At 39.2% G+C, this 21,939-nt stretch overlaps 2 protein-coding genes across 28 annotated transcripts in view; one reads left to right on the forward strand and one right to left on the reverse strand.

Moving 5' to 3' along the window:
- The window catches only part of GCNT1 (glucosaminyl (N-acetyl) transferase 1), a 258,795-nt gene that overhangs the window by 173,390 nt on the left and 63,466 nt on the right, over positions 1-21,939 (forward strand). The window lies entirely within an intron of this gene.
- The window catches only part of PRUNE2 (prune homolog 2 with BCH domain), a 284,658-nt gene continuing 276,063 nt past the window's right edge, over positions 13,345-21,939 (reverse strand). For all 4 annotated transcript variants that reach the window (XM_081505723.1, XM_081505702.1, XM_081505712.1 and 1 more), the window contains one exon: positions 13,345-16,521. In XM_081505723.1, coding sequence (XP_081361849.1) covers positions 16,491-16,521 — 31 coding nt within the window. In that variant the 3' untranslated portion in view covers positions 13,345-16,490. The remainder of the gene's footprint in view (positions 16,522-21,939) is intronic.

Below are 21,939 nucleotides of genomic sequence, written 5' to 3' on the forward strand. Positions count from 1 at the left end.
CTATACTTTCTATTTTTCAATAAGCATGTATGTTTCCTGAGACAGAAAATTAAGCTATTTTATTTTGTATGTTGAGAAAATCAATTAGAACAAGAGGTATCAGTGACCAGCATCAGGAAAATTCAAATATGCAGGACCATTGGTCTGTGTTTTTGTTCCAGTGCTGATTCACCAGCTGAGTGATCTTGAGTATGTCACACAAACATCGAGTTCCTGCCAGAATGTTACTTGTGTGTGCGTTCCGGTGGTGATACCAGGAGAGACTGTTTACCTTTCCTATTATTCTGTATTTTCCAGTTTTTAGAAAATGATCATGAATTACTTTTAATGATGGCGAATAACCACTATGAAACTATACAAAATTCGTTCATTCTCTTTATAAGAAAATGGTGCTAACCAGTATGGACATTTGGGAATTATTATTCTGGTGAGGAAATAATTTTAAACAAAAGGTACAGATGCTTTTATTTATTTATTTAGCTGCCCCAGGTCTTCATTGTGGCATAAAGGACCTTTTAGTTGTAGCATGTGCACTCTTTTTTTTTTTTTTTTTTTTTTTTTTTTTTTATAAATTTATTTATTTTACTTGGGGGCTAATTACTTTACAATATTGTAATAGTTTTTGCCATACATTGACAAGAATCAGCCATGGGTTTACATGTGTTCCCCTTCCCGAACCCCCCACCCACCTCCCTCCCCCTCCCATCCCTCTGGATCATCCCACTGCCCCGGCCCCGAGCCCTTGTCACATGCATCGAACATGGAATGGTGCTCTGTTTCACATATGACAATACACATGTCTCAATGCCATTCTCCCAGAACGGCCCACCCTCACCTTCTCCCTCAGAGTCCATAAAATTGTTCCATGCATCTGTGTCTCTCATTCTGTCCCGCATATAGGGTTATCGTTACCATCTTTCAGATTCCATATATATGCATTAGTATACTGTATTGTTGTTTTTCTTTCTGGCTTACTTCACTCTGTATAATGGGCTCCAGTTTCATCCATCTCAGTAGAACCGGTTCAAATGTATTTTTTTTAATGGCTGAGTAATATTCCATTGTGTATATGTACCACAGCTTCCTTATCCATTCATCTGCTGATGGACATCTAGGTTGCTTCCATGTCCTGGCTATTGTAAACAGTGCTGCGATGAACATTGGGGTACACGCGTCTCTTTCAATTCTGGTTTCCTCGGTGTATATGCCCAGCAGTGGGATTGCTGGGTCATATGGCAGTTCTATTCCCAGTTTTTTAAGGAATCTCCACACTGTTCTCCATAGTGGCTGTACTAGTTTGCATTCCCACCAACAGTGTAAGAGGGTTCCCTTTTCTCCACACCCTCTCCAGCATTTATTGCTTGTAGACTTTTGGATAGCAGCCATTCTGACTGGTGTGAAATGATACCTCATTGTGGTTTTGATTTGCATTTCTCTAATAATGAGTGATGTTGAGCATCTTTTCATGTGTTTGTTAGCCATCTGTATGTCTTCTTTGGAGAAATGTCTGTTTAGTTCTTTGGCCCATTTTTTGATTGGGTCATTTATTTTTCGGGAATTCAGCTGCAGAAGTTGCTTGTATATTTTTGAGATTAATTGTTTGTCTGTTGCTTCATTTGCTATTATTTTCTCCCATTCTGAAGGCTGTCTTTTCACCTTGTTTATAGTTTCCTTTGTTGTGCAAAAGCTTTTAATTTTAATTAGGTCCCATTTGTTTATTTTTGCTTTTATTTCCAATATTCTGGGAGGTGGGTCATGGAGGATCCTGCTGTGATTTATGTCGGAGAGTGTTTTGCCTATGTTTTCCTCTAGGAGTTTTATTGTTTCTGGTCTTACGTTTAGATCTTTAATCCATTTTGAGTTTATTTTTGTGTACGGTGTTAGGAAGTGTTCTAGTTTCATTCTTTTACAAGTGGTTGACCAGTTTTCCCAGCACCACTTGTTAAAGAGATTGTCTTTTCTCCATTGTATATTCTGGCCTCCTTTGTCGAAGATAAGGTGTCCATATGTGCGTGGGTTTATCTCTGGGCTTTCTATTTTGTTCCATTGATCTATATTTCTATCTTTGTGCCAGTACCATACTGTCTTGATGACTGTGGCTTTGTAGTAGAGTCTGAAGTCAGGCAGGTTGATTCCTCCAGTTCCATTCTTCTTCCTCAAGATTGCTTTGGCTATTCGAGGTTTCTTATATTTCCATACAAATTGTGAGATGATTTGTTCTAGTTCTGTGAAAAATACCATTGGTAGCTTGATAGGGATTGCATTGAATCTGTAGATTGCTTTGGGTAGAATACTCATTTTCACTATATTAATTCTTCCAATCCATGAACACGGTATATTTCTCCATCTGTTTGTGTCCTCTTTGATTTCTTTCATCAGTGTTTTATAGTTTTCTATATATAAGTCTTTTGTTTCTTTAGGTAGATATATTCCTAAGTATTTTATTCTTTTTGATGCAATGGTGAATGGTATTGTTTCCTTAATTTCTCTTTCTGTTTTCTCATTATTGGAGTATAGGAATGCAAGGGATTTCTGTGTGTTAATTTTATATCCTGCAACTTTACTATATTCATTGATCAACTCTAGTAATTTTCTAGTAGAGTCTTTAGGGTTTTCTATGTAGAGGATCATGTCATCTGCAAACAGTGAGAGTTTTACTTCTTCTTTTCCTATCTGTATTCCTTTTATTTCTTTTTCAGCTCTGATTGCTGTGGCCAAAACTTCCAAAACTATGTTGAATAGTAGTGGTGAAAGTGGGCATCCTTGCCTTGTTCCTGACTTTAGGGGAAATGCTTTCAATTTTTCACCATTGAGGATAATGTTTGCTGTGGGTTTGTCATATATAGCTTTTATTATGTTGAGATATGTTCCTTCTATTCCTGCTTTCTGGAGGGTTTTAATCATAAATGGATGCTGAATTTTGTCAAAGGCTTTTTCTGCATCTATTGAGATAACCATATGGTTTTTTTCTTTCAATTTGTTAATGTGGTGTATTACATTGATTGATTTGCGGATGTTAAAAAAACCTTGCATTCCTGGGATAAAGCCCACTTGGTCATGATGTATGATCTTTTTAATATGATGTTGGATTCTGTTTGCTAGAATTTTATTAAGGATTTTTGCATCTATGTTCATCAGTGATATTGGCCTGTAGTTTTCCTTTTTTGTGACATCTTTGTCTAGTTTTGGAATTAGGGTGATGGTGGCCTCATAGAATGAGTTTGGAAGTTTACCATCTTCTGCAATTTTCTGGAAGAGTTTGAGCAGGATAGGTGTTAGCTCTTCTCTAAATTTTTGGTAGAATTCCGCTGTGAAGCCGTCTGGTCCTGGGCTTTTGTTTGCTGGAAGTTTTCTGATTACACTTTCGATTTCCGTGCTTGTGATGGGTCTGTTAAGATCTTCTATTTCTTCCTGGTTCAGTTTTGGAAAGTTATACTTTTCTAAGAATTTGTCCATTTCTTCCAAGTTGTCCATTTTATTGGCATATAGCTGTTGGTAGTAGTCTCTTATGATCCTTTGTATTTCTGTGGAATCTGTTGTGATCTCTCCATTTTCATTTCTAATTTTGTTGATCTGATTCTTCTCCCTTTGTTTCTTGATGAGTCTGGCTAATGGCTTATCAATTTTGTTTATCTTCTCGAAAAACCAGCTTTTAGTTTTGTTGATTTTTGCTATGGTCTCTTTTGTTTCTTTTGCATTTATTTCTGCCCTAATTTTTAAGATTTCTTTCCTTCTACTGACCCTGGGGTTTTTCATTTCTTCCTTCTCTAGTTGCTTTAGGTGTAGAGTTAGTTGATTTATTTGATTTTTTTCTTGTTTCTTGAGGTACGCCTGTATTGCTATGAACCTTCCCCTTAGTATTGCTTTTACAGTGTCCCATAGGTTTTGGGTTGTTGTGTTTTCATTTTCATTCGTTTCTATGCATAATTTTATTTCTTTTTTGATTTCTTCTGTGATTTGTTGGTTATTCAGAAGCGTGTTGTTTAGCCTCCATATGTTGGAACTTTTAATAGTTTTTTTCCTGTAATTGAGGTCTAATCTTACTGCATTGTGGTCAGAGAAGATGGCTGGGATGATTTCAATTTTTTTGAATTTACCAAGGCTAGATTTATGGCCCAGGATGTGATCTATCCTGGAGAAAGTTCCATGTGCACTTGAGAAAAAGGTAAAATTGATTGTTTTGGGGTGGAAACTCCTGTAAATATCAATTAAATCTAATTTGTCTATTGTATCATTTAAAGTTTGTGTTTCCTTGTTAATTTTCTGTTTAGTTGATCTATCCATATGCGTGAGTGGAGTATTAAAGTCTCCCACTATTATTGTGTTATTGTTAATTTCCCCTTTCATACTTGTTAGTATTTGCCTTATATATTGTGGTGCTCCTATGTTGGGTGCATATATATTTATGATTGTTATGTCTTCTTCTTGAATTGATCCTTTGATCTTTATGTAGTGTCCTTCTTTGTCCCTTTTCACATCCTTTATTTTAAAGTCTATTTTATCTGAAATGAGTATTGCGACTCCTGCTTTCTTTTGGTCTCCGTTTGCATGGAATATGTTTTTCCACCCTTTCACTTTCAGCCTGTGTGTGTCCCTAGTTTTGAGGTGGGTCTCTTGTAGACAGCATATATAGGGGTCTTGTTTTTGTATCCATTCAGCAACCCTTTGCCTTTTGGTTGGGGCATTCAACCCATTTACATTTAAGGTAATTATTGATAAGTATGATCCCGTTGCCATTTACTTTGTTGTTTTGAGTTCGTGTTGAAACATCCTTTCTGTGTTTCCTGTTTAGAGAAGATCCTTTAGCATTTGCTGGAGAGCTGGTTTGGTGGTGCTGAATTCCCTCAGCTCTTGCTTGTCTGTAAAGCTTTTGAATTCTCCTTCATATCTGAATGAGATCCTTGCTGGGTACAGTAATCTGGGTTGTAGATTATTCTCTTTCATTACTTTAAGTATGTCCTGCCATTCCCTTCTAGCCTGAAGGGTTTCTATTGAAAGATCAGCTGTTATCCTTATGGGGATCCCCTTGTGTGTTATTTGTTGTTTTTCCCTTGCTGCTTTTAATATTTGTTCTTTGTGTTTGATCTTTGTTAATTTGATTAATATGTGTCTTGGGGTGTTTCGCCTTGGGTTTATCCTGTTTGGAACTCTCTGGGTTTCTTGGACTTCTGTGACTATTTCTTTCCTCAATTTAGGGAAATTCTCAACTATTATCTCCTCGAGTATTTTTTCATGGCCTTTCCTTTTATCTTCTTCTTCTGGGACTCCTATGATTCGAATGTTGGGGCGTTTCATATTGTCCCAGAGGTCCCGGAGGTTTTCCTCATTTCTTTTGATTCTTTTTTCTTTTTTCCTCTCTGCTTCGTTTATTTCCATCATTCTATCTTCTACCTCACTTATCCTATCTTCTGCCTCCGTTATTCTACTGTTGGTTCCCTCCAGAGTGTCTTTTATCTCCTTTATTTCATTATTCATTCTATATTGATTCCTTTTTATTTCTTCTAAGTCCTTGATAAACATTTCTTGCATCTTCTCAATCTTTGTCTCCAGGCTATTTATCTGTAACTCCATTTTGCTTTCAAGATTTTGGATCATTTTTATTACCCTTATTCTAAATTCTTTTTCGGATAGATTCCCTATCTCCTCCTCTTTTGTTTGGCTTTGTGGGCATTTCTCATTTTCCTTTACTTGCTGAGTATTTCTCTGCCTTTTCATCTTGTTTAGATTGCTGTGTTAGGCGTGGCCCTTCTGTATTCTGGTAGTATGAAGTTCCTCTTTGTTGTGGAGGTTCCTCACTGCGGTTGGGGTTGGACAGGTGGCTTGTCAAGGTTTCCTGGTTGGGGGAGCTTGTGTCGGTGTTCTGGTGGGTGGAGCTGGATTTCTGCTCTCTTGAGTGTAATGGAGTGACCAGTATTAATTTTTGAGATGTCTATGGATTTGGTGTGCCTCTGGGCAGCCTGTATATTGATGCTCAGGTCTATGTTCCTGCGTTGCTGGAGAATTTGCGTGGTATGTCTTGCTCTGGAACTTATTATCTCTTGGGTGGAGCTTGGTTTCAGTGAATTTATGGAGGCTATTGGATGGTCTCTTATTAATTAATGTTTCCCCTGGCTTTCAGTCTTATTCTTGCAATAGCCTCAAGACTTCTCCTTCCATACAGCCTCAATAATAAAACTTTTAGGTTAATGGTGAAAAGATTCTCCACAGTGAGGGATACCCAGAAAGGTTCACTGAGTTACATGGAGAGATGAGGTGGGGGGGGTGGGTTGTAGTGACCAGGAGGGGAAGAGGGGAATTCAAATGTGGAGAGAGCAATCTAGCCAGTAAGCACTTCCCTCTGTGCTTTCCACAGTTTGGAACCCTCAGAGTGATTCACAGAGATACATAGAGAGGGGGGAGGAAGGTAACAGAGGTGAGCATGAGTAGAAAGGGAGGAATTAAGAGGGGAGAGAGAGATCTGGGCAGTATCCTGTTCCTGAAGTGTTCTCCGGTACCCAGAACACCCTCAGAGATTCACAGAATTGGGTTGAGAAGAGAAGGAGGAGGGTGGGAGATAGAGCTTCCCTGGGGGAGAAGAAAGAGCATCAATAGGGGGACAGAGTGATCAGGCCAGTGATCACACTCCTGAGTAAAAATGGGTCCTAAAGATTGGGTTCTTAAATGTACAAAGTTGATATCAAATATGTAAAACACAGATTAAAAATCTAGAGTAGAGGTTAGACTCTTATAAAACTTACAATCTAAAAAAAAAAAAAAAAAAAAGAAAAAAGGGAACAGTGTAAAAAGAAAAAAAAACAGTAAAACAGTAAAAAAAGAAACAGTAAAAAAATGTAGAACAGGAAAAAAACATTAAAAAAAAAAAACACAAAAGGTATAAGATATATGTATGTAGTTTGCTTCAAAAATAGGGTTTTTTTTTTTTTTTTGCAAGTTAATAGTGGGTTATGAAAATGAAACTTAAAGGTGTAATAGAGGACTTGAAGAAAAAGGAAAGAAGAGAAAAAAAAATTTTTTTAATTAAAAAAAAAAATTAAAAAAAAATTAAAAAAAATAATAATAGTAAAAAATATATATATCCCGGACTTTCTCTGGAGCTGTTGTGAGCAGTGTGGGATCTGCTCAGTTTTAGATAGATCCTTATTCCTGCTTATACTTTTCAAGATCTGTAGGTCCTTTTTAATGCAGTCGGTATTAGCTACAGGGATCTTAATCTGTTGGCCTGTCCCTTCCAAAGCACTTCCCTCTGTTTATTTGGCTTCTGTTTGGAGATCTCTTCAGTATCTAATTTCCGCCCTGCATCAAAGCGGTGGAGGTGATCTCTTTAGGTTCGCTTGTTCAATCGTGCTGTGGGGAGGAAGGAACACTGCAATTCTGGCGTGTGTGTGGTAAGCTCGCAGTGTCTCGGCCGCACTGGGTTCGCCCCCGCTCACGGCGTGTGTGCTTTCCCCGTCTACCCTGCTCAGGCTTCAGGTTACTCGGCCGGGGAGCGGGCCCTGAGCTGCGTGCACTTCCCAGGACTAAGCCGCTCAGGTTCAGGCTCCCGGTTACTCCACAAAGGCGCAGACTCGATTTTGCCCGCGGCTTGTGCCGTTCCCGGTCGGAGCTGCCCAGGCGGCCAGGAGTTTGGCGAGGGCGCTGTCCCCTGTTGGGGCGGTGCGGCTTATCACCTCCCTGGTCCCCGCCTCGGTTTACGGGCGCGCCCGGCTCCGGTGTGCTTTGTGTCGGTTCTGGGGAGCTGGTCTCTGGCTGCGACCCTCCCGGCTGCTGTCGACCCTCCGGGATCTCAGGCAGTCTTTGCTTAAAAAACTGGGAGCCTGTTTGCAGTTTGGTAGGGGGTGCCCTCTCTGGAGCCGAGTTTGTCCCTTTCCGGCTCTGGCGGGCCCCGCCTGCCCGCTGTGTCCGGCGGGGGATGGGGCGGTCCGCAGCCGGCTAGCTCTCCTCTGGTATCGCTCAGTCCTTTGTTCTGTGAGCGGGCCGGCAGTGCCTTAGAGTTGGGCTTTTCGCGGGATAGTTCTCTCTCTCGCTGTCCCACAGTTTAGGTTACTATCTCACGTTAGCTCCCTCAGATTGCCCTCGGGGCACTCGGGCCCGGTCTTTACCCTAGGCAATGCCGCCCGCTCCTCTCCGTTCAGCCCCCACTTGCTGGTGGCGGATGATGCGAGCGTCTGGGGTTCTTTGCTGGGAGTTGCTTTAGGCACGTAATCTGTCGATTTTATTTATTTTTCCTCCCAGTTACGTTGCCCTCCGAGATAAAAAATCCTCCCCAACACCCGCCGGTGAGAGGGTTTCCTGGTGCTTGGAAATTCCTCCTCTTTTACGACTCCCTCCCCGGGACGGGTCTCCGTCCCTAACTCTTTTGTCTCTCTTTTTATCTTTTATAATTTCTCCTACCTCTTTTGAAGATAATGCGCAGTTTTTGTGAAAGCCTGACGTCCTCAGCCAGCCTTCAGAAGTAGTTTTGTGAAGTTTGGTCAGCGTTCAGATGTTCTTTCGATAAATTTGTGGAGGAGAGAGTGGTCTCCCCGTCCTATTCCTCCGCCATCTTCTGCTCTCCAGCATGTGCACTCTTAAGTTATGGCATGTGGGCTCTAGTTCCTTCCCTGACCAGGGATGGATGCCAAAGATGAATAACATAAATACAACAGGGAAACCCAAATCAGGACCCTCTGCATGGGGAGCAAGGAGTCTTAGCCAATGGACCACCAGGGAAGTCCACACAGATGTTTTTTATATTGGAAATTCCTCCTCTATTGAGTTTTCAAATAGGAAAGCCTTTTTATGAGTTCTTTGCTCAAAAAAACTACTTTTTTTTCCTTTCACAATAAATAAGTATTGGGGAGTTGCTGTGAGTGGATGTAACTATTGTGTTGTTCAGTATGATATAAATTCATGGAATCTTATTTTATTCAATAGATTATAATCTATTAGCTGGCCAGTGGGAGCCCCTTCAAGCTCTGTATTTTTTGACACATCCCCATCAAAAGCCATATAGACAGAATCTTCTTCAGGTGTTCAAATGAATATCACCAGGATACAATGAGAAAAATACAAATCAGTTCTGAGTTATAAATGCCAAAGAAGATGAATAACCTGAATCCAACAAAGAATCCCAAATTAAGACACATTCTGCAGAATAATGTGAGAGATCTTAAGTGTCAGTGTTTTTCAAAACCTGTCTTTCCAGTCAAAGAAAGACTAAAGAATTGTTCTAGATTGAAGGAAACTAGAGAGATGTGACTACTAAATATCACGTGTGGTTCTGAACTGGATCCTTTTGCTTTAAAGGATAAATTTGAACAGGTGAAACTTGTATGGCATCTGTGGATTAGATGGTAGTAATGTTTCAGTGTTCATTTCCTGGCTTTGATAGTTGTATTAGGTTATGAGAAGAATGTCCTTGATTGTAGGAAGTATACTAAACATCTAGACGTGAGGAGGCATTATGTAGACAACTTATTCTCAAATGTTTCAGGAAAAGTAATTTTTTTCTTCTGTTCTTGCAAGTTTGAGATTGTTTCCAAATAAAAAGTAAAAACCAGAAGTAAACTGAGCAAAAATAAGAGATGGAAAAGTTGGAAGGAGCTAGAGGTAGAATAAGGCAGAAGTGGCATAAAATGGCTGTATCTGAGAGAAGAGGAAGAGGATTAAAGAGAATTAGTCTATTTAAAAAAGGAGGTGGGAGAGGAAGCAAGAGGCTAACATGGTTGACAGAAAGTAAAGGTGGGGTTGGCACTGGTTTTGGAGGAGTTGGCAAGTTAACAGACAAAAGATTGAGTGAGTGGGAAGATGAAGAACAGGGTGGGGGAAAACTAATATTTATTGAATGCCTTCTATGTATTAAGTATTAGGCTGGACATTTAAATCTCATTTAGCTCTTACGTAAGTTTGTAAGATAAGAGTTTTATACACATTTGAAAAATGAATAAACTAAGGTTCAAAGAAGTTGAGTAGTCCAAAATAATATAACTGGTAACAGAAGCAGGATTTAAATCCCTGTATGTGTAATTTCAGTGAGAATGGGATAGTAGAGAAATGGTCCTATCAGGTCATAGAAGAGGAATAATTTAACTTTTTCCCCAGAGAATGGAGGGAGCACAGAGACTGAGTGAGAAAATGATGGTGGGGGTTTGGAGGTTGGGATTGAAACTGGATCTTGAATAATTTGAAAAGATGTGCGAGTTGAAGTCACTGGGGAAAGGGTAGAACCATAAAGAAGAGGAACATTGAGAAACACCATCATTTACAGGTGAGAAGAGCACAAAGAGGAGTTTGCAGAAGGCTAAGGTGGTGTGATAGGATGACTTAAAAGAAGGCACCTGATGGTCCCAGCTTCCCAGTGTTCACATCCTTGTGTAATCCTCTCCCCTCGGGTGGGGCTGGATCTAGTGACTTGCATCTAATCAATGGAATGCAGCAAAATTGGCAGGAAGTCACTTCTGTGATAAGATTATAAAAATGGTACCCTCCCTCTTGTTAGCAAATTCTTTCTTGTTGTTGTCAGTGAAACAAGGTGCCATGTTGCAGAGGACCGTGAGGCAGAGAACTGAGGATAGCCTCCACCTAACAGCCAACAAGGAATGAGGCCCTCAGTTCAACAACCTTTGAAAAACTGAATCTTGCCAACAGCCATGTGAATGAACTTGGCAGATTCTTTCCGAGCTGAACCTCTTACAAGAGGGAGCCATGTCAGGAATGACCTTTGTCACCATCTTGATGATGTCAGTCTTGTGAGAGACCTTGAGCCAACACTGTGGTTGCCAGCCTGTGAGACACCTTAGAGGACCTAGCTAAGATGTATCAGGATTTCCAATTTATAGAAACTGAGATAATAAATGTGTGATGTTCAGGCTGCTAAGTCTTGGCATACACAGTTGATTTTCATTATTTAAGAATTCCCATAATTGCAAATTCTCCTATTCACTAAAATTTATTTTTAACCCCAAATCCATGTTCATCTTGTTTTCATGATCATTTACAGACACATACAGAAAGGTGAAAGTTTGACTTGTCTGATGTACATGTTCCCAGAGCAAAGGTGAGCAAAGCTCACTTTTCTGGTTCCAGTTCTCATACCGTAAATACACAACTTTTTATGGTCTATTTAGTGTCATGTTTTTGGAATTTTGTGATTTTTCTTGCTAATTTTACTGTTAGTCTCCAAGTATAGACCTGAAGTGCTGTCTAATGTTCCTAAGTGCAAGGAAATGTGCCTTACAGAGAAAATTCATGTAATAGATGAGCTTCATTCAGGCATGAGTTATATTCAGGATTTGGCTGTGAGTTCAATGTTAATGTGAGTCAACAAGATATATTAAAATAAGATTAGTTATTGATCAGTTGATGGAAATGTGACCAGAGGCTCACAGGAACCTAACCCTGTTTTCCTGTAGGAGTGGTGGTTCAGTATGCACTGATTCAATGTTCTTATTGCCTTAATAGAATGTAACTACCTCAAATAATGAGAATTCACTGTAATTTGTTATGTACCAATAGATAACAAATATGCAGAGAGAAAGGACAATTCAATTCACCAATCTATGGGAGAAGAGTTTCACAAGGAGGGCATGATTAAGCATCTAGGGTGTAGGTGTCTCACTGAGGATAAGACAAGAGTTAGTGGATGGCAATTATTGGTGTGTGTCATCTGAGTATCACTAAAATGGCTATATATTGAAAAGAAATCATTTTGCTTGACTAAAGAGAATTGTTTTGAATGGATGTGAATGAAACTCCAGGAAAATTAGCTTCACAGGGCAATCTCCTTGCTTTATAAGCCTACAACTGTGTGAGGATTGATGTGTAAGAAGGCACCAGTTTTATTAAAAGCTCCATGACTGTTCAGGGTGGGGTAGCCCAGGATAGGCTTCTGGCAGCTGCAGAGCACTGATGCTGCCAATGCAGAAAAATGGTAAAACCACAGGAGAAGCGATAGAAGGGAACAGCCCCTTGACGTCCCAAAGCACCTTAACACGGCTTTTCTATGATCTATGGCTGAAAGTTTAAGGTATTGTCATTTTATTTACTTTTAACTTCAGCCTATTTAAAAGCTTATTGTTTATTTTGATTTTTAATTAGACTCCTAGCTTCATTCTGGGTCCCCACTCCTACCCTTACCCCATACTCATTCTAATGAGCATACCAAGTCATTAACCATGTGTGGACTTTGTAGAATATTGTGTGGGGGGGTTAGAATTTACATAAATGACACTTGGCTATAAATACTGAGTTATTCTTCCACTCTACCCCATGACTGAAGTGTTGCTCTCTCAGTGTATAATTTGCTGCTTCTAGTAGCTGTGTCAATACCATAGTGTGTATCCTCCGCATTTCACCCATCCTTTCCCCTGGTGCTGGATGCCTACCCTGCCTCCCATTCCCACAACCATAGTTAAGTGATGGGAGCAGAATGAATGTAACAGTCCACCTTGTAATATCATGACCTTCATTTGCCTGTAATTACCTCTCAGTCTTCTCTTGTCCTTCTTCTCTTAGTTAGGTAGAGGACAGAATCCACCAGCACTAAATCCTAGATCATGAAGACATGAAGTGTCTCATCTTTTGTAAAGCAACTTCTCATTTGGTTATTCCAACAACTTTCTGAGAGGCAGAGGCACACATTTGTTTATTGGGTTTAAAAAAAAAAAAGCTTGGTGGTAATTCCCAGTGCTGTTTGATGGTTGTGAAAGCAAAAAATTAAAGAACCTAAATTTAAAATGGTATTTAATGCTTCAATGCCATTCTTGATATGGGAGAATGGCATTGAAGCATGTAAATTATCATATGTGAAATGAAAAAAAAAAACACAATAATATAAAAAGAATACTTAGAAATTTAAAAAATAAAAATAAAATAAAATTTGCAAAGTCAAAAAAATGGTATTTAATGCATTTTAATTAAAAAATAAACCTCTGCTCTGGAAAGATAAAGGACAGAGAAAGGAAAAGTTGACAAAATCAAGTAACCATGAAACTGAGAGATGCTTCCAAAGTGAGAAATTGCTTTCTCAGGAAGCAAACAACACATTTTGAAAGTGTAGCTGTTTGAGGCATGGAAAACACAAATGAAAAGGGAATAAAGTTTGGGTGACAAGAATGCCAAAATTTATACTGTCCTCAAGGACTGAGGGCCCAGCTAGACTGACATCCAGATAAGACCTCCTGCAAAGTGAAGCTGGAAATAGATTCTTACTGACTCAGAGAAAGAATGCCATCTCTTGTGGAATCATTTTTTTTATTTCTGAATTATACAGAGAGGCTATATATATATATATATATATATATATATATATATATATACACGAATATATATATAGTGTTGTTACATATTTTTATATTATCAATTCACACTATTTAGGTAGAATTTATTTACTAAAACAAAGGTCTAATAGATACTTTATTCTGAGCAATCCAGTACATGGTAGAAAAAAACCTTTAAACATATAAAAGATTCATTTGTGCACATCTAAATATTTCTAAGGGAGCAAACTACAGAGGCATTATGATTAATTAGATGAGAGTTGCAAACTCAGTACCATAACTGAATACTTAAAACGAGACCTTAATAACACAAAGGCCTGGAGTAGTGACTTCCTCACATATGTCAGTATTATGTCTTAGAAGATAACCCCATAAAACACTGTATGGCTTCAACAGGAACTTCCGGGTTTTCTTCCACCCTCAGCTATTGCCATCAGACAGACTTTCTTACTCCTTGGCAATATCTTCTGTGCAGATTTTTGTTCTTTCTCTTAATCAAAGAGCTAAGTGAATAGCAGTTGACACTTTGGGAAAACAATACTTTTGCCCCAATGACCCCTTGGTTCCCTTAATGACAAATCTACAGGAAAAGTGCAAACAGTTCCCAGAAGTCAGAACCAAAAAGCAAGAATGCTCAGAATGCAAAAGCTAGATAGCTAATGGTGTGAATGTTTACATCTGTCTACCTATTTGCTGAGGGGTTATTTTTTTCAGAATTCTTCTAGGCTTCTATTCACTTGGTTTGAATTTACATAGTGGCTTTTTTCTAGCACGTGCAATTAAATTTTCTTTTTAAGATAATAAACTACCAGATGCCTAACTATCAGAATGGTTATGCAGCCCATTGAACAGTCCAAACAAAATCACTGATCGGGAGAGATGCTCATAATTTCCACATAGGAAGATAAAACTCCAAACAGAATACCACCTGAGTAGCCTTCCATGAACAGGCTGGACAAGTTCAAAGAAAATGTAAATGCTAAGGCTGTTGTTGTATCTGGTTGACTGTCACAAGAACCTTTTATGGACAGCTCTATGTCCTCCAGTTCATACCTCTAAGCTGAACACTGAATTCTTCATTACTTTCTGTGGCTAAGGGGGCCACATAATTCATCTTCCAAAATGGGACTTTACTGAGTGAGAGAGAGCATTATTAAAAATGATGCCAGGGCAACAGTGAACAAACTGGGTGAACAAACTGGGAAACCGGGTCATTGTGCTTATGTCCATGCTAAGTTCTGGAAGAGGCACAATTTGGGCTGCCAAAGGTGGAGGTGGGGTGTGGAAGAAGATGTGCTCCAGGGTTTTTCTATCAGACAAGCCAGATGTTATGAGGGTGGAGACCCAGAAGAATGATCTAATAGGATACCAAGTTGAAAGGGATTGAGAAGGGGACATAGTAACTATGGCTTATGGAGGAGAGAGAGCTGACCTGTGTGTATGAGATCATGTCTGGCAGGTGGGTGCGGGACGGACATGAAGCAGATGAAGGCAGTGAAATTCAGAAACCTGTGCAAGGATGTCTACTTAAAAGCTCATGATACCTAGGGCTCGACATGTCCCCGAAAGCTCTCCGGGAGATAGTTATCACTCTCAGACTGTGATTGGAACCCTGGTCTCCACTACAGTTTAATTTTGAAGAATGTGTTAATAATATGTGATAGTGGAGTCTGTGAATAGTTTCCAGGGTAAGGACAGGACCTAAGCAACACCTCTAAACAGCCAAAAGCCTTCTAAGCAGGCTTCACTTTGGGTTGTGTAAACACAACCTGAGCCATGTGTTCATGGCTGGGACTCCTTGCCTTTGTCAGCAGGCCATGAGTCTTACTGATTTGTGGATGCCAAAAGTTTCTTTTTTTAAGAGTAAATTAGTTTGCAGCCTAATTTGTGCATACTGTTAGAGAAAGCAGCATCTGAATACAAATAGGAGGCCAAGGAAGGTTGCATGGGCTGGCACAGGGCTCAGCAAACGCTGTCTATAAAGAGAGTCTATGTTTTAGGCTCCATGGGCCACATGGTCTGTGGCAGTTACTCCATTCCACTGCTGTAAGACGAAAGTAGCTGCAGAGAGTCTGTCAACAACTTTGTATGGCCATGTCTCAATAAGATGTTATTTATGGGGACTGAAATTTGATAGTTTTCTTATGTCATGAAATATTAAAAAAATTTTTTTTCAACCCAAAGCATGAAAACTGTTCTTGAAGGCCATGTGGAAACAGGTGGAGGTGTTAGATTTACCAACTCCTCTCTCCTCTAGAGGCCCACGGGTTCTAAACCACGCTGGTATTTTAAAAAACATATGAAGACTATAAAGAACTATTTTGCAAAGGATAGTACATACTCATATTTAATTTTAAGCCTGTGAGTGTGTTAAAGCAGATTATGTTTTATAACGCATGTGAGGGAGATTCAGATAACTCAGTGTTACCAAAGAATGAATTTCTGAGGGGCCGCCTTCCATAGTGTCCTTAGCACTGAAAGTGTGACATCTTGAACTAAGTTCATGGCTTGAATCAAAGACAGCTACTGGAAATGTGAACACTGATCCTTAAGTTTCTCAGTTTGGAGGTCTTCAACATTCACTGAAGAAGTGACTTTTTTAAAAGACCAAATTCATAGAAAACACAATGCCCAATTTGATAACTAAAATGAAATTGGTGTGAGTTAGGAAACCTGGCTTCCTTTGGAGATGTTAGGATAAACGTGGATAAGAACCAAGTGGGTGCTTAACTGATGTGGTGTCACACCTGTGTCTACGTTATGGCTATCTTAAGCAAACTTAGGATGTGAAAGGTGGAGTTTATGTGGGGCCAACTTTCCTAGGGACTGTTGAGTCCTGTGTATTTTAAACTTGAAGTGATCACCAAGGAGAAATCCACTCGCAATGAATAGTGGACTGAAGTTACCTCAGTGGTCAACAGCAGTCAACAAAGAGACGAAATACCACTGTACCTAGGGCTAATGAAATATTGAAATGGAAGGTCCTACTTTCTTGCTAAGGTTCAACTAAAATCTTTGAGGCACATCATTGGCAAAATAGGAAAATACACACAATTCCATAAAACATGTTAAGAGCAAACAGATTCTCTTACTGTTTTTCCCCTTAGAAATTGAGAGTGGCACCAGGTAGTGCAAAGTGGAAACAAAGTACCATCAGTGCTGTCTCTTCCAGGTAGGTATGTTTCAACAGAACCACGAAGCAGAAAAGCAGCCCCTTCATCCAGATGTGGCCAACTAGGGCTTTTCTTTCAGCTTCAGATTAATACTTTGAAAAGAAAGGAAGAAAAAAAAATGAGCAACATGAAAAACTGAATAAGAAACAGTAATGATTCAGGGAGCCTGTGCTTGTTGCTTTTTTTCCTGAGGTCTTACTGAAAATAATTCATGCACGTTTCTTATACTAGACCAATCTGGTAAAAACACAGTCTTCCCCGAGTTGCCAAGGCTTTCTCTAAAAGATGGAGTCTGTTTATTTTTGCCAAACTGTTTCTAGAAGCATTTTACACCTTTCAAAATGGTCTAGAGGGCAAAAGACTCTTGTGCAGGCTCATTTTTAAATGGATTAAGAAATATTATTGCATTTTGGAAATCTGCCTTTCCTTTTTTGTAAATGACTGTTTCTTGAGAGACAAATAAATGATCTTCCTGATACAAGTAATATCTGACAAATGCTAAATTATGACAGTGGTAAACAATAAAACAATGGCAAAAAGCCCTCCAATATTTTCTTCAAAAAAAATTTTTTTTTCCAGGACTTTCCTGGTGGTCCAGTGGCTAAGACTCTGTGCTTCCAATGCAGGAGGCCAGGGTTCAATCTCTGGTCAGGGAACTAGATTCCACATGCTGCAACTAGGACCTTGTCAAGTAAATAAATAATAAAATCAAAGACAAAAGACTGGATACACTGAAAAGACATATAATACATTTTTTTTTCTCATTATAAAAGAAGCACATGTTTATTTTTTTATTTCTGAAAATTACAGAAAGCCATGAAGAAAAATAAAATTTTAAAGTTACTTGTTGGGCCATCATCCAAATAAAGCCATTGTTGACATTTTTTCATGCATCGCGCCTTTGATGCTTCCTCCCAGATATTGTGTCTTGGAGTTTTAAAAATTGTATGTTAAATTCATCAAAAGTACATTTCTAACATGAAGAGTTATTAACTTGCTACTATATGTATGACCCTGGAAACATGAGGCTAAATGAAAGAAGCCAGTCCTAAAGCTCATGTGACCGCATTCATAGGAAAGGCCCAGAAGAGGCAGATATAGTCAGGAAGTAGGCTGGTGATTGTCAGGGACTTGGGATGGGGGGAAATGGGAGTGACAGAGTAATTTAGAGGTGAGGAAAATGTTCTAAAATTGATTATGGTGTTGCTTGCACAACTCAGTGACACTTTTGAGCCATTGAACTGTAGAGTTGAAATGAGTAAATTTTATCTCAATAAAGCTGTTTTTAAAAAGCACAACTCAAAATCACATTGAGGTACTACCTCACACCCATGAACATGGCTATGATCTAAAAAAGGAAAAAAGTGCTGACAAAGATGCTGAGAACAGGGAACCCTTGTGTACCGTTGTTAGGAATGTAAATTAGTGCAGCTGTGAAGGGAAACAGTATGGAGGTTCCTCAAAAAATTAAAAATAGAACGCCCATATAACCCAGGAATTCCACTTCTCTAGATATGTATTCAAAATAACTGAAAAAGGGGACTCGAACAGATATTTTTACACCCATGTTCATAACAGCAATGTTCACAAAAGCTACAAGGAGGAAGCCACCTAAGTGTCCACTGATGGATGAATGGATAGCAAAATTTGGTGTATACCTATAATGATAGGTTACCATTTCCTTCTCCAGGATAATGAATATTATTCGGCCTTTAAAAGGAAGGAAACTGACAGTTGCTAGAACATAGATGAACCTCGAGGACATTATGGCAAGTGAAATAAGCCAGTTGTAAAAAGACAAATATCGTGCGATTTCACTAGAGCAAATTTATAGAGACAGACAGTAGAAGGGGTGGTGTGCGGTGGGGTGGGAGTTGTGATTTAATGGGAACAGTGTTTTAGTTTTGCAAGACCGAAAAGTTCTGGAGATTGGTTGCCCAACATGAATGTACTTAATATTACTGAAATGTACACTTTAAAATGGTTAAGATAGTACATTTTGTGTTAGCTGTATTTTATAATTTAGGGGAAAAAACCAAACTAATAAGCCAAGTGCAAGCATTACCCTGGGCCACCCATCCCTCCCCACAGGTAGAGGCCACCTTGCTCCTGAATCATCTGTCATTTCCATGACAGCACATGCTGGGTTCTGCGTGCTTCTTAAGTGTGTGTGTGACATGTCCCTGAGTGTGAGGGACCTGCTTTCCCCTGCAGGGTACATGGTGGGGACTCGTTGGCTGTGACTCCACTGTTTTCACTCTCACCCTCCAACATTTTCTAAAGCCAAAGGCTTTGCCTGAAAAGGGCACGGCTACCTTAATGAGATGGATTCTTATAACCTAAGAAAAACTTGTTTTAAAGAATGTCTCCTGAGTTTGGTGACCAAAACAAAATAAATGTTTTCTCTGTCTGAGAGTCTATTTCTATTTTGTATATAAGTTCGTTTGTATCATTTTTTTTTAGACTCCATATATAAGTGATATCATATGGTATCTGACTTAGTATGATAATCTGTAGGTCAAGTGAAAAGAATCTGAATACACACACACACACACACACACACACACTGAATCACTGCTATACACCTGACACTGACAACATTGTAAATCAACTATACTTCAATTTATAAAAAAACAAGATGAAAAAAAGGAAAGAGAATGTCTATTGAGTTTCCAAATATCTAGGGAATAAGCCTAAAATGTCTTTGGGCCACTTGTGTCTTTCTTCCACCTTTTGTGAACATATCACAGTTTTCTGACACCTACCAGAGAAACTGACTACAGCCCAGTGAACACGCAGAGGTGGAAACGAAAGAAAAATGTTCTGTTTGAATTGGGCAATTTGGGAAGTATGTGCGGATTTCGCTTAGATCTGCCCTTCCTCTCTCTGGACGGAGAGAGGCCTTACGTTTATAGGTTGCAAAGGTTACTGTGCTTTACTTGTGGAATCTGCAGTAAATGAACCCTGTTCATTCTCATAGTTCTGCAAATAAAGCTAATGTATCCAGGGTACAGAAGTAAGGTATACTCCTTTGAGATACCCTCAGCAATTCTACCATTTCTTGGCCAGGCTACCTATCTTTTCTAAGTCTCCATTTCTATATCTGTAAAATAGAACAGCTTGCTAAGGATTAGTCTAAAGTGTTTTCAATTAAACATAATGAACATACAGGACATGTCTATTATTAGTAGCAGTAATATTAGTTCAGTAGTAGAGTAAGTAATAGTAGCAGTTCAGTCTCTTTCTGAAATGAGAAAACCATATCTCACTGCTTAATTACTCTACTTGCAATAATCTTCTGTCCTTTGGGAGTTTTCAAACCCAGCCATACCGACTATTAGGAGAGGCCGGGTTGTCATGGATATTAATCTCTTTTTTATGCCCTCAAGGATCTGACTTGTTTCCTTATCGACAGGGTTTTTACCATGAAGATGTCTGTCTTCTTTTTATCTACTCTGACCCCTCAATCTTTTTCTAATATGCTTTTCCAAAAAACAGGTCCTTCTTGTTTTTGCTTCAAAAATGTATTTCCCAGCTGCAGTTATTCCCAAAAGAATATATTAAGTTTGACTGATGATTGGAATTTTATTGCTACTTACATGGTGGTGGCTCAGTTTCTTTCATAGACCAAGAGAATATTTATTAAACCAAAATTTGGAGCACACTGTCTGAAAAGTAGAATCTGGGTCAAAATACTTGAAATCATCTTGAAAAGTTTAAAGTATACATGGTCACTTTGTTTCACCATCCCAGCACCTGATAAAAATCTGAAAATACAGACCATTTTGAAACACTTCATTTTTCATCCTGACTTTTTTGTAAACCTTTTAGGGTTTAATTTATCCCTTCAGTTTTTGGTACACAAATGCTGAGAGACTGAAATTTAATAATAGAGTTTATGGAAAGAGCAAGAAGATAGTCAAAAGTGGATGATTTTTAAGTAAATGCAAGAAAGCACCTGAGATTACAAGACAGCAGTGGTCTTGTGGAGCTAATGAAGCTATGGACAATGCTATTAAGTCTCCCCACACAGAACCACTTCTGGACCAGTACACTTTTTATGTAAGAATATAAAAAGTCATGTTGCAAGTTTTAGGAGATGAATGAAAAAAATAAAATCCAAACCTGAGTGTGAAGGAGACAAACGTCTGGATTACTTTTCAAAATAGTATGCTTTTTGGAAAAAACTTACTTTTAATCAGAATTCAAACATGAAAGGAGCATTCCTCACTGGGCAGATAGGCTTCACTTTCTATAACCTAATTTTCCAGTGAGACATAGTAACTTTCTGATAATTTTCTATAGGCTATTTTTGGCTCCTAATATGTGTTAAATGAGTTTTTTGTTCTTTTTTTGTTTTTTACAAAGTATCTGACAACATTGTTTAATGATAAACCTGTTTTCTATAGGAAGATGGACTTAACCTTCCCTTCTCTCTCTGAGGAAATGAGAGGCCATGACAGCATCAGCACACAGTGCATCTTATTCTTGGCCTAATTGAGCTCCTTGGAAGAGTCTTTGCCCATTTTTCAGCTTATCCATTTATTACTAGCCATAGAAGGTGTAAAATGCTTCCACTCAGAAACTAGAAGGTAAATGAAGCCTCTTAGTCTGACACTAAGTAAAGCCAGAAATCCAAGACAGGAAGTAAGCAGAAAAAAAAATCTTGGCCACTCTGGCCCATCATCCCAGATCTCATCCTCCGCACTGTGATCACGTGCCTGGTAGGGAAGAGCTTAGGAAAGAGACGGCTGATGAAAGGGGAAGCAGGGAGACGGATATTTTCGAAGAAATGGCAAGTAACATTAACAATTTGCAGCATATCCTCCCCACCCCCATCTCCATGCCCAGCCCCAGATTGAAGCCCAACCAGAAGCGGTGTTTTGCCCTTTTCCCAACCCAGACAGCCCCATATACAGATGGGGAGCAAAACAGACAAGGCAGGCAGAGGAGTGGGTAAGCCCGCAGATGTAGCAGCTGTAGGTTAGTGAGGGACCTTCTGTCCATGCAGCTCGTTAGCTGTAGGCACAGGACTCTGCTCTAGGTAGGGAGTGCTGCTTTGCTGAGAGAGGGATGATTTGCAAAAAATATTTTTTTTTAGATGGACTATGGTATTTTTGTTTGCGGAATTTTCGCTTGGCAGTTTGCTTGAAGCAATTGCTGTCTTCATCTCAAAAAGGTAGGACCAGTAAAACCTTCAGAAAAGTAGCTGTGCGATTTCAAAGGTCTCCTTTACGGCTTTTGTTCTGTGTCAGTAAAGACCTTCCCTTGAGTTTTTGTGCATAAACTTCCTTAAACTGTAAGGTCACCATGGCAACTCCAGAGCCAGTGCACTGGGATTTTCCAGTTTCCCTTCAGACCTCCTCCAGAGAAAAGGGGGTCACAGGAGAACAAAAGGTGACAATAGCAGATATATGTAAATGCAGATCTTTGCCCCTCCTTCTGGATTCCTGTGAAGGGGACAATGTTAAATTCTCCACAACTCACACCCAATTAAGAGCCCCTGATTG

Source organism: Giraffa tippelskirchi, chromosome 1 (genome assembly GCF_054371585.1).
Source record: "Giraffa tippelskirchi isolate mGirTip1 chromosome 1, T2T-mGirTip1v1.2.pri, whole genome shotgun sequence".
Lineage (NCBI taxonomy): Eukaryota > Metazoa > Chordata > Mammalia > Artiodactyla > Giraffidae > Giraffa > Giraffa tippelskirchi.